Raw genomic sequence first — 11617 nt, 5'->3', positions numbered from 1 at the left:
GCCAGCCCAAGCCCTAGAAGAAGAGCGGGCAGTTCACCCACCTCCCGTTCCCAGCGCACCACCTCCCTGTTTCCCCCAACATAAGGCCCGCCGTGGGGTCTCCGTCTCCCCCAGACCTCATGGGGGACCTGACCTTAAACAGCTAGATGTAGTGCACTTCAGCGTCTAGCTTCTGGCCCTGCTCAAACCTGATGCCGAGCGTGTGGTGCCGCGGTGAGCAGCTGAGACGTGTTCCTCGTCCATCGGGCTGGTCTGGCCCCCTGGCCCTGCCCTCGCTGCGGGTCCTTCTCCCTGCAGGCCCTGTGGCAGCGCCGCCCACCGCCGGGGGAAGCCAGCTACCGGCTTGGAAGGCAGAGAGGGTCTGCTCTTGCACTGCGTCACGTGGTGATCCCTGCTGAGCAAGGGAGGGAGGATGGGAAGAAGGGGGAAGGGAGGGAGGCAGCAGCGGCCCCGGCCCGGTCCATCGCTTCCCCCTCAGGGGTGTGCACGTGCGGCCTTGACAGCCCTTTCCCACCGACCGCACATCGGGGTGCACTGGTTCCCCGTTTCTCCCCGGGTCTCCTAGAGCACCAGTGCACGCATAATGCCATGCTGGGAATGTAGTATCGTGGTGTGGAGGCCCAGAACATTCAGGCCATCCCCCGTCAGGTCTAGCTCTCGCAGAAGGGCAGCCACCTCAGCTCCGGCAGCCGTCTCAGACCCTGGGCCCAAGGGCTGAACTTTCCCCTACTTCGCTTTAGTAAGCCCCACGCTACTCGGTTCCAGGAATCCCCACCCCGCTCTAGTAACAGGAACCCATAAATACCCCTGCCTTTACCAAGCTCGGCATCCGCGTCTCTGCTCCGCTGCGCCGGCTATACTTGGGACCAAGCTTAAGTTTGACAAATAAACCCTCGCGTGGTTGCACCGGTGCTTGGCTCCTTGGTGGTCTCTCGGACGGGAAATCTCGGGCACAACAATGGAAATAGAGGGGCGGGGACTCCCGGGTGCCAGGGCATGTTCTGTGCGGAGCTCCCTGCTTCCAGAAGAGGGGCCCCCGTGTTCCCCATGACCTGTGCGGTGGGCATTGCGAGGCAGCTGATGGGGCCAGGCCGGGCTTGGGTTTGCTGCCCGCAGCCCAGGGGAGGGAGTCAGAGAAGCCCCTTGGGGGCGGGCTCCGTCCCTGCACTGGGGCCGGGGAGGACTAGATATAAAGTGTGCACAAGCTGGGACCCAAGCCCCAGGGCAGGAGGAGGGAGGACCCTGCCGGACTTGCTCCCAGCAGCCCACGTGCCAACCTCAGCTCTTTTGCAGAGATGGGCCCGAGGCTCAGGGTGCCCGTCAGCGGACGGTTCTTTTTCCGGACACTGGGCCTTGGGGCGCCCGCCTCATTCAAGGACACCTTGCACTGGCCTTGCCCTGGCCCGCCTCCGACTGTATTCTTCTCCCTGCCACGCCGGTGCGCTGTCAGCAGGAACAGGCAGTGCCAGGGCTGGGGATCTCCCTCTCAGGCCGCTTGGGCCCTGGCCCCCCAGCTCTTCCTCAGAGCAACCACCCTGCCCCGCCCCCCCAGGGCCTGCCAGGCCTGTGGGTCCATGGGGGGGGGGATGCAGGAGCCCACTGCGGCGCTGAGAGCCCTCCTGGGTGCGCACCAAGGAGGAGGCTTCACAGGATGAGTTTTCCGGATCCTGCTCCCGGGCACAGGGCTGGGGCGCCGGCCCGCGCCGGGAGTTCGGGGCAAGTGCGGGACCGTCCGCCGCCGGCACCTCCCTGCTGGAGCCGGCTGCACTGTTCCTCTCGGCGGGAGAGGCTGGCTCCGGGCCACCTGCCTCCCCAGGTCCTCGTGGCAGGCTGTGTGGGGACACGGAAAGCCGACCGCTTGCGATAGCCCTGTCAGGCCTGAGAACGGGCAGAGAGGTCCGGAGGGGCCGGGAGGCGGAGGGCCCATGGGCAGGGACGGGCAACAGGAGTGTCCGGCGTGGCGTGGGCCGATGGGCCTCCAGCCCGCCTCTCTGCCCGAGGACCGCTTGGGCCCCCTCCGGGGCTGAGGCACCGTACACATCTCAGCTTGCTGAAGGGGCCTGCCTGGCCGTCCTGACTCCGCGGCCGCCGCACCTGAAGACCTTCCCCCAAGCCGCCAACCCACGGAAGGGGCAGGAGCAGGGACGGATTCTGCAGGAGGGGGACCCTGGGAGGTAGCAGGAGCGAGGGGCTTCTGTCCCCTTGTCTGGGCATGGGAATAATGACGGCCATGGGAAGGCTGCCAGGAATCGAGGGGATAGGTGCCCTGGGACCCCGAACCGTGGACCCAGCCTGCAGAGGGTGGACAGCCCACGCTCGCAGCACCCCCACCACAGACTCCACGCTGAGGCCCCCGGCCTGAGCTCGGAGTCTGCATCCAGGAGAGCACGCTTCCGGAGGAGGAGAAAGGAGGGCGTGGGCACCGAGCACAGGCCCGGGCGGGCCGGCCAAGCTTGGGCCAGGGCGAGCGAGCCTCCCCCGGGGCCTCCGCCACATCAGTGCCATCCCCAGGTGTGTCTCTGGGTTCCTCTGACTGACCCCCAGCACTGAAAGGCCTCACTGGCGGGGACTCGGGGACTCTTGCCAGCTCAGGGCTCCTGGTTTGAGTCCCGGTCCCCTGCACCTAGCCGAAGGCCTGGGGAAGAGCAGACAGAAAGGCCCGTGCGTTAATGGGATTGAGGCCCTCGCCCCCCTCCAGCTCCCGTCCCAGGCGGCTCTCCTCTATAAGATAAGGGACCCATCCCTCTCGCTCCCTTCCCCCACCGGGAAGGGCGGAAGGGCCCCTTCCCGGCCGCCGACCGGCCGACTCCCCCGAGCCCCCAGGCCAGACCCTGCACAGGCTCTCAACAGCCACCCGCCTGCAGGTCTTGCGTAAGTGGGAGACAAGACTCCCATCCATCTCTTTCCGCTTCCTCCAGCCGGAGGCCTCCAGCCCTGACCCCTGCCTTGGGTTTCCTGGCCTGGTCCAGGGACAGCTTCTCCCGTGACGTGGTCAGGTCGGCCGCTCCAGGCCTCCGGCGAGATAAAAGGGTTGCGCTGCCCAGGGGTGGAGGGACCTTCAGAATGGCACTGGGGGCAAAGGCACGACCGTGGCTGGCAGGGCGCTGGCTGTCCCTGAGCTGGGCACGCACAGCGGGCACCAGAGCCGCTCAGGCCCCCAAGGCGGTGCTGCCCTTCGAAGCCATCCCCCGGTGCCCCGGCAACAAGTGGCTGAGGCTGCTGCAGATCTGGAAGGAGCAGGGCTCCGAGAACCTCCACCTGGAGATGCACCGGACCTTCCAGGAGCTGGGGCCCATCTTCAGGTAAAGCCCTTCCTGCCCGCCTGGCCGAGAGCACCCTAACCGGCTGTCCCTCTGGACGGCTGAGTCCCGGCCGGGCGCCTCGCACCTGCGCTGCCCTGTCCCCGCCGGGCGCCCGTGGCCTGGGCCCTGTGTGCGCCCTTAAGAAGGCAGGGTGGGAGCCGAGCAGTGGCTGCTCTGGGCCTTTGACCGTGGAGGCGGCGGCTCTCGGTGAGGACGGAGCAGTCCCCGGCTGGCCGCTGAGAGGGCGGAGCGCAGACAGCAGAGCCCCAGAGGCTTCCTGCCTTAGACAGGGGAGGGACCGCCCGCTCTGAACCGGCGTCCACAGTCTTGCACGAGGGAGAGGACCCCGGAGACAGGCCGGCTTGGTGCTGCGGAACGAGGCCCAGGGGAGGGCAGGCCCCTGTGGCAGGGCCCTGAGCTTTGTCCCGCAGGTATGACGTGGGAGGGACACACATGGTGTACGTGATGCTGCCCGAGGATGTGGAGAGCCTGCAGCGGGCCGAGAGCCCTCAGCCCTGGCGGCCGCTCCTGGATCCCTGGCTGGCCTACCGACAGCATCGTGGGCACAAATGTGGCGTGTTCTTGCTGTGAGAGCCAGGCGGGGTGGCGGTGGCGGGGAGGGCGGGGGCCGGGGCCGGGGTGCGGGAGGGGGGCACGGGTGGCGCGCGCCCCAGTGCAGGGTCCAGCCAGGTCCGGAAGCCCACAAGCGCCCCTGGCCAGGGAGGACCTGAGCAGGTGGGCCCTGTGTGTCGCAGGGGCGGGAAGGGGCCGTGGGACCCCGGCCCCAGAGACGAGGAAGGATGACCACTGGCACGAGGGAGCACCCACTCTGCGCCCGCCTCCGCGCGTTGTCCCGGCAGGGTGGGCTTCTCCCTTCCGATAGGCTGGGACGCCCAGGCCTGGGGGAGGGGTCACCGGCCAGGCGTCCATGTCAGCCTGAGGGTCCCCCGGACTGCAGCCCTCTGCACGAGGTCCCCTGTGGGACTTGGAGGTGAGCGCAGGTAGCTCAGGATGGGGAGGCTGGGGTGGGGAGAGGGCGGGCAATAGGAAAGGCGCCCTTGTTCAGAAGCGAAACTCTAAGCGAGTGCCCGTGCGAGCGTGAGCCTGTGCGTGTGCCCGTGTGTGTGTGGCTTCCTGGCGGGCGCTGTCCGCAGCCTCCGAGCAGGTGCTCGCTGTGAGTGCTGCGTACACGCGCGTGTGTCTCCGTGTGCGCGTGGGTTGAGCGCTCCCGCTGTGCTGTGGCAGCGGTGCGTGTGGGGATTGTGGGCGTGCTCACGCGTTCGTCCTGGTCAGCCAGCGCGTGTGCAGGCGTCCCGCTGTGGTATGCGCATCTCCCTGGGCGTACGTGTGTGCACGTGTGCACGTGTGCGCACGTGTGTGCACGCGATTGTTCTGACGACCTGCCGGCGGCCAGCCGAAGCCTAGAAGGTGTTTCTGCGTGAGTGTGGCTGAGAATGCAGGGGCCTCCCCGCCCTGCGCTGAGGGCGTCCGTCCCCAGAGCCGCCACTGCCCTGGGCCCTGCTGCTCTTGGAGAAACTGGTCTAACCATGTCCTCATCACCGGGTGGGGGAGAACGCTTCTCCCCTCCCCCTTCCCTCTCCCCCTCCCCCTCCTCCTCTTCTTTTTCCCCTCCCTCTTTCATCTCAGCCCCCTCCCCTTCCCCCCTCCTCCACCCCCTCCTCCTCCTTCCCCCTCCCTCTTCTTAGCCTGTCTCTTCTTCTCTTCCTCCTCCTTCTCCGGTTCCACTCCTGTTCTCCTCCTCTCGCTGCTCCTACTTCTGGCTCACGGACGTGTCCTCACAAGAACTCGCGCACTAGGACCCGGTGTCCAGTGGAAAATTCAACACTTGCGTGTGCTGCTCAGCACTCACCACGACGTGCGCACTCTGGATCCCCGTCCCCCACCCCCCCCAACTCCCCCGCTCCTGCAACCACCCGGTTTGTTGTCTGGATTTAAGACTCCACTTTGGTTTGATCTCTCTGGGTTTCTTCATTTGCTTTGTTCAATTCCATATATGAGCGAAACCTTATGCTAATCTGTCTTACCCTGACTGACATTTCTCACTTGGCCTAATACACTCTGCGTCCATCCATGTGCTCGCAAATGGCCAAGATCCCGTTCTTTTTAGGGACTGAGTAGTATCCCATCATGTGGACGAGTATCTCTCGGTACCCCCCCTCTCTGGGCCATCGTAAACCGTGCTGCAGTAAACACAGGGTGCAGGTACCTCGTCGCATTGGTGGTTTCATTGTCTTTGGGTAAATAACCAGTAGTGGAACTCGTTTTAGCTTTTTGAGGGACCTCCACCCTTTCCTCCAGAGTGGCTGCACCCGTCTGCATTCCCACCAACGGTACACAAGGGTTCCCCTTTCTCCACATCCTCGCCAGTGCCCGTTGTTTCTGTGATTCTGATTTTAGCCGTCTGACCGCTGTGACGTGATGTGTCGTTGCAGCTGACGCGGACCTCCTTGATGATGGGTGCTGCCGAGCGCCCGTTCACCTGTCTGTCGGCCATCGCTAGGTCGTCCGGGGAAGAAGGTCTCTTCCGGTCTTCTGCCATTTTTAATGGGATCGTTTGTTTGCTCGGTGTGGTACTGCTTGGGTTCTTTGTATGCTTTAGATATTAAGGTTATCATACGTACCCCTGGCAAGTATCTTCCGCCAATCAGGAGCTTCCCCCTTTTCCTTCTGTTGAAGGTTCCTTCGCTGTGCAAAACCTTTCCAAATTTTGGCAAGGTGCGGATAGCTTAATTTTGCTTTTCTTTCCCTTGTCTCGGGAGACACAGCTAGAAAAATGTTTCTGTGGCCCGTGGCAGAGTCATTACTGCCTGCCTTGTCTTCTAGGAGTTTTGTGGTTTCAGGTCTCACACTTGGGTCTCTCACCCATTTCAATTTATTTTTCTGTGTGGCGTGAGGCAGTGGTCCGGTTTCATTCTTCTGCATGGGGCTGTCCAGGTTTCCCAGCGCCATTTGTTGAAGAGACGGTCCTTCCCCATTGGCTGTCCTTGCCTCCTTCGTCATAGGTTGGCCGTACAGTTGACCGTACAATCACGGGTTTGCTTCTGGGCTTTCTATCCTCCTTCATCGATTGGTGTGCCTGCTTCTGTGCCAGCACCACACAGAATTGATCGCTAGCGCTTAGTCGTATGGGTGGAAATCTGGCGTTCGGGGGCTTCTGGCTTCCTTCTTCTTTCTCAAGGTTGCCTTGGCTAGCCAAGGTCTTTTGGGGTCCCAAACAAATATTAGCATTCGCTGTTCTAGTCTGTGAAAAATGTTGCTCTTGTGATAAGGATTGCACCAAACCTGTAGATTGCTTTGGGCAGCACGGACATTTTAACAAGACTGGTTCTTCCTCACCATGAGCATGGGATGGCTTTCCGTTTCTTTCTGTTTCTTTCATCTGTGTCTTATACTTTTCTGAGTACGCGGCTCGTACCTCCTTGGTTAAGCGTATTCCTAGATATTTTGTTATTTGGGGTGCAACCGTAAAGGGGATTGTTTTCTTCATATCCTTTACTGCTAGTTCATTATTAGTGTACAGAAATCCAACAGGTTTCTGTGTATCGATTCTGTGTCCTGCGACCTTATTGAATTTAGCTATCAGTTCTTTTTGTTTTGTATTGGTTTTATTGCTGGACACTTTAGGGCTTTCCCTCTGTATAGTCTCGTGCCATCGACAGGTGGCAAGAACATTTTATTACTGCTTCTTTACCCACTCGAGGTGTAGCCACAGCAATCAGACAAGAAAAAGAAACAAAAGTCATGCAAGTGGGAAAGGAAGACGTACAATTCTGGGCTCTGTTTTGAGCACGTGACATGACCCGTGGTTTGGCTCCTGCCCTGGCGGACCAGGAGACAGGCCGGGACGGACTAGGTGTGACTGGCACAGGGATAGCATTCTCAGCAACGGGGAGGGTGGGAGGTGAACGTGCCAGGGGCCTTTGCCTCTGGGGCCTGGTGTGAGCAGGGTGGCAAAGGCGGACAGGAAGTCGCCCCTCCCTCCTTCCTCCTGGGAAAGGGAGGGCCCAGACGGGTGCTGACGGGCCAGCAGGAGACCTGTAGGTGTGCACGAGTGAACGCCAGGAACCCACGTGGCGTGGCCAGGCAGAAGTTCTGGGTCAGCCCCTCTTTAGACGGGAGCACGCTGGGCACAGCACGCAAGGCCTCCCTCAGAGAAAGGGCTGCGGCTGAGCCCGACAGGCAGGCATCTGCCCCTCAGGACCAGCAGGCAGCTCCCTGCCCGCGCCCCACCCCGCCCCCGTCCCCTTGGAGACGGAGAAGATGTGTCCAGGGCTGGCCCCGAGCTGCTGACTCCGGCTTCCCTGAAGCTCCTCTCTCTGCTCTCCAGAAACGGGCCCGAATGGCGCGTGAACCGGCTGAAGCTGAACCCAGACGTGCTGTCGCCGCAGGCGGTGCAGAAGTACATCCCCATGGTGGACGGGGTGGCGAGGGATTTCTCAAAGGCCCTGAAGGCGCGAGTGCTGCAGAATGCCCGGGGCAGTCTGACGCTGGACATCCAGCCGAGCATCCTCAACTACACCGTAGAAGGTAGGGAGGTGCCGGGCTCTGTGGGGCGGGGGCAGCCAGGATCTGGACTGGGACCGTGTGGGTGTGCTGCAGGAGGCCCCCGTGAGGCCGTCGGCTGCCCGAGGCTCAGCAGCCATACCCTCTCCTCAGCCAGCAATTTAGCCCTTTTTGGAGAGCGGCTGGGCCTCCTCGGCCCTAGCCCGAGTCCTGCCAGCCTGCAGTTCATCCGGGCTCTGGAGGCCATGTTGAAGTCCACCGCGCAGCTCATGTTCATGCCCAGGGACCTGTCACGCTGGACGAGCGCCAGGGTGTGGAAGGAGCACTTTGAGTCCTGGGACTACATCTTCCAGTACGGTGAGGCCCAGAGACGGGGCAGTGCCGGGTAGCAAGGACACCAGGGCCCCCAGGAGCCACTCACCGAAATCGGGGTGGGGGCGCTGAGGCCACTTCACTGGGCTCATGGCGTCCTCGGGGCCCAAGAGACTTGGCAGGGAGGCTGGGCTGGGCTGGGCCGGTCCTGAGCATCTGGCACAGGACCAGGGAGTCTTGGGGGTGGGGGGGCTGCCAGTGGAGGCAGGAGGACAGGTGCTGCCCAGCACCGGGCCCAGGCCCCTGTTCTCCTTCCGCACAGCCAACAATGCCATCCAGAAAATCTACCAGGAGCTGGCCCTCGGCCGCCCACAGCACTACAGCGGCATCGTGGGGGAGCTGCTGATGCACGCGGACATGACCCTGGAGGCAGTCAGGGCCAACTCCATCGAACTCACCGCCGGGAGCGTGGACACGGTCAGGCCGGCAGCCAGCCCTGCCCTAGCACTCGGAGCCTCCTGACTACAGGCGGTGACCCCCATGCCGCGTGGCTCCCACAGGCCCCTGTTTGGAGCGGATGGAGGGCTCTGATCTGAGGGGGTTGGGGGGGAGAGGACTCCGGAGCTGATCTTCCCAGGGAAGGGTCTGCAGATGCTCTGGAGGGAAGCGAGCTCCAGGCCCAGTGCAGAATGGGTGAGGCCCAGGGACGTGCAGCAGCGCAGACCCCTGCCGACGTCTGGGCCGTGGGAAGGAGGGGGGCTGAGGGGCCGCTGCACAAGGAGGGGTGTGCACAAGCAGGGATGCCCGCACAAGGAGCCCCTGCCGGGGCCACAGTCCGTTTGGCTGTCATTACAGAGGCTTCGGAGGTGAAGGGCTGAAGACACAGAGGGCAGCAGAGGCTCCAGCTTGTGGAAGAGAGAGCAGCTGGCAGCCCAGCCCAGGGAACGGGGTGCTGTAGGGAGGTGCAGGCAGGTCCCAGGGTGTGGAGTGCAGTGAGCCTCCTGCCCTACAGCCAACCCTCATCTGCCAGCATCCCTGAGGTCCTGCTCTGGGCCAGGCCCGCAGGCTTCTGAGCAGAGGCACAGAGCCCTGGCTGGAGAAAGCCCAGGAGCAGAGGCTGCGGTTCAGCCACTTAGGGTCCAGGGTGGCCCGTTCCTGTTGGGACCCCGGGGTCTGGGCTGACCTGCCTATGGGAGCCCAGGGGACATGACGCAGTGGGTGCCAACAGGTCTGGGGATGAAGGGTACATCCCCCCACCCCCCGTACCTATACACACTTGAGTAGATGGATTCCCGAGGAGGGTGAGAAGCAGGCCCTGGGGGGACGGGAGGAGGTGGCCTGGGTCTTCACCAAACATGGGGACACCTTCCCTGAGGGATTCAGTGGAAGCAGATGAGGCGAGTGTTAGATCTTGAGGTCTCAGATCCCCAGGGTCGGTGCTTCCCTGGGCACGCACGTCCACCCCCGGGGGAAGGCCGTCTTCCTGGGGGAGAGCCCCTGGGGTCGGAGGTGCGTGGCCTGTGCCAAGGTCTGAGCCCCGCACCCGCGGCTCCCGCAGACGGCCTACCCCTTGCTGATGACTCTCTTCGAGCTGGCGCGGAACCCTGACGTGCAGCAGGCCCTACGCCAGGAGAGCCTGGTGGCCGAGGCCGGGATCACTGAGAATCCCCAGAGGGCAACCACAGAGCTGCCCCTGCTGCGGGCGGCCCTCAAGGAGACCTTGAGGTGGGTGTGGCAGACCCTGGCCGCCCCGGCTGCCCCGGCCCCAGGGTCTGGAGAGCCGTGCTCAGCGGACCTGCAGACAGATCCTGGGTTGACGAGCAGCTTTGCCCCGGATGCGTGCCCTGTAGCCCCTCTCCTGCTCCCTGAGGGATAGGGGCGCTTCTCTCCCTGGGATGCCGCTTCAGCGCCCTGGGCGCCCCCTCGGCTGCGCCCTCCTCGGCCGGACCGCTCAGGCCAGGAGAGCTTTGCCTGGGCTCCGGAGGTGCGGGGAGCCCGCCCCTCACGGTCTGGGCTTCCCGGTGCCCGAAGCCACTTGTGGGCGTGGCGGGGAGCTCCCCTCGCCGGTGCCTCCTGGGCTAGGAAGGCCGCAGAACGGAAGCGAGGGTCCGGGGGAAGCTGAGGTCCCCGTTGGACGCCCCTGTGCACAGGCTGTACCCCGTGGGCATCTCCCTGGACCGGCAGGTGGGCTCGGACGTGGTGCTGCAGAACTACCACATCCCGGCAGGGGTGAGTGGGGCCCCACAGCCCCTGCAGCAGACGCCAGGCCCGGCTGACCTTTGCCCGCAGCGAGGCGCTGACGCTGCCCCTCCCCACCTCTCCACAGACCGTGGTCAAGGTGCTGCTCTACTCCCTGGGCCGAAACCCCTCTGTGTTCCCGAGGCCGGAGCGCTATCATCCCAGGCGCTGGCTGGACAGCAGGAGCTCCGGCACCAGGTCCCCCAGCCTGGCCTTCGGCTTCGGCCTGCGCCAGTGCCTGGGGCGGCGCCTGGCAGAGACAGAGATGCTGCTGCTGCTGCACCACGTGAGCAGGCCTGGGCCGCCCTGGCCGCAATGACATGCCACTGGCGGGGCCGGGCCCGGGGTGGGGGTCGGGGGGAGTGGGTGGGGTGGGAGCTGGGCGTGCTGGGCGTGCTGGGCGGCCTGGCTGGGGACCACTGGCTTCCCCGGCACGGCACACAGCCCACGGCACGCAGCCCACGGAGCAGGGCCCAGGAAGGAGAAGAAGCCTGGGGCCAGGTGACATCCGCGAGTCGAAAGGGGACCGGGAGGCCAAGCTGGGTGGTGGGGTCGCTGTGCTCGCCCTCCGTCCCACCCCACCCCACCTCACCCGGGGAGAACCAGGGGGAGGCTGGGCCAGACCGGGGGCTGAGCAGTTGTGCAGGTGGAAGCCGCGCCTCTGTCCTAGGTGCTGAACCACTTCCTGGTGGAGACCCTCACGCAGGAGGACATAAAGATGACGTACCAGTTCATCCTGCTACCCTCCACCCTCCCGCTGCTCACCTTCCGGGCCATCAACTAGTCACGTCACCATGCTGTGGGGACAGCCGCGCCACCAGCCCCTCCCTGCCTGACCCCAGGCCACCCCGTTATCTCCCAAGAGCCCTGCTCCCTGCCCCGCGACACTGTGCGGCCAGCACCTTGCACGAAGGGCCGGGGGATGACTCTCGGTTGCACGTCCTGGCTGCGTGCTCAGTCCCGCCAGTGCCCTGTCCACCAAGGAGCACCATCAGAGGGCCTTAGAGCCCCTGTCACCCCACACTAGCTCCAGGGTCTTCGGACCCGCCCCGCGCCCGCCTCCCTGTCTAGTCTCTCGGGGAATCCTCAGCCTCTGTACTCAACTCTGTCCCCATGAAGAGCTGACAGCTGGCGGTCCCTCGGTCCTGCCCGTTGCCACTTCAAACGCCACACTCCTTGTCTGCACTGCTCTCGCCCGGCCCAGAGCTTCGAGCTGGGCTCTCAGTCCCCGTACCTGTTGC

At 64.2% G+C, this 11617-nt stretch overlaps 1 protein-coding gene across 2 annotated transcripts; it reads left to right on the top strand.

Moving 5' to 3' along the window:
* Positions 1 to 3063: 3063 nt before the first annotated feature.
* On the top strand, positions 3064 to 11160 carry LOC122905498 (cytochrome P450 11B1, mitochondrial-like). Of its 2 annotated transcripts, XM_044247064.1 has the most exons (9): positions 3064 to 3302; positions 3734 to 3889; positions 7651 to 7850; positions 7980 to 8183; positions 8461 to 8615; positions 9697 to 9863; positions 10289 to 10367; positions 10465 to 10662; positions 11047 to 11160. In XM_044247064.1, exons 1-9 carry the CDS (start codon positions 3064 to 3066, stop codon positions 11158 to 11160), a joined length of 1512 nt encoding a protein of 503 aa, XP_044102999.1. The 2 variants fall into 2 exon arrangements, with proteins under 2 accessions (XP_044102999.1, XP_044103000.1); XM_044247065.1 differs by lacking the exon at positions 10465 to 10662.
* Positions 11161 to 11617: the final 457 nt, after the last annotated feature.

The sequence above is a fragment of the Neovison vison genome, chromosome 4 (genome assembly GCF_020171115.1).
Source record: "Neovison vison isolate M4711 chromosome 4, ASM_NN_V1, whole genome shotgun sequence".
Taxonomy (NCBI): Eukaryota; Metazoa; Chordata; class Mammalia; order Carnivora; family Mustelidae; genus Neogale; species Neogale vison.
This window is presented reverse-complemented; position numbering and strand designations above follow the sequence as displayed.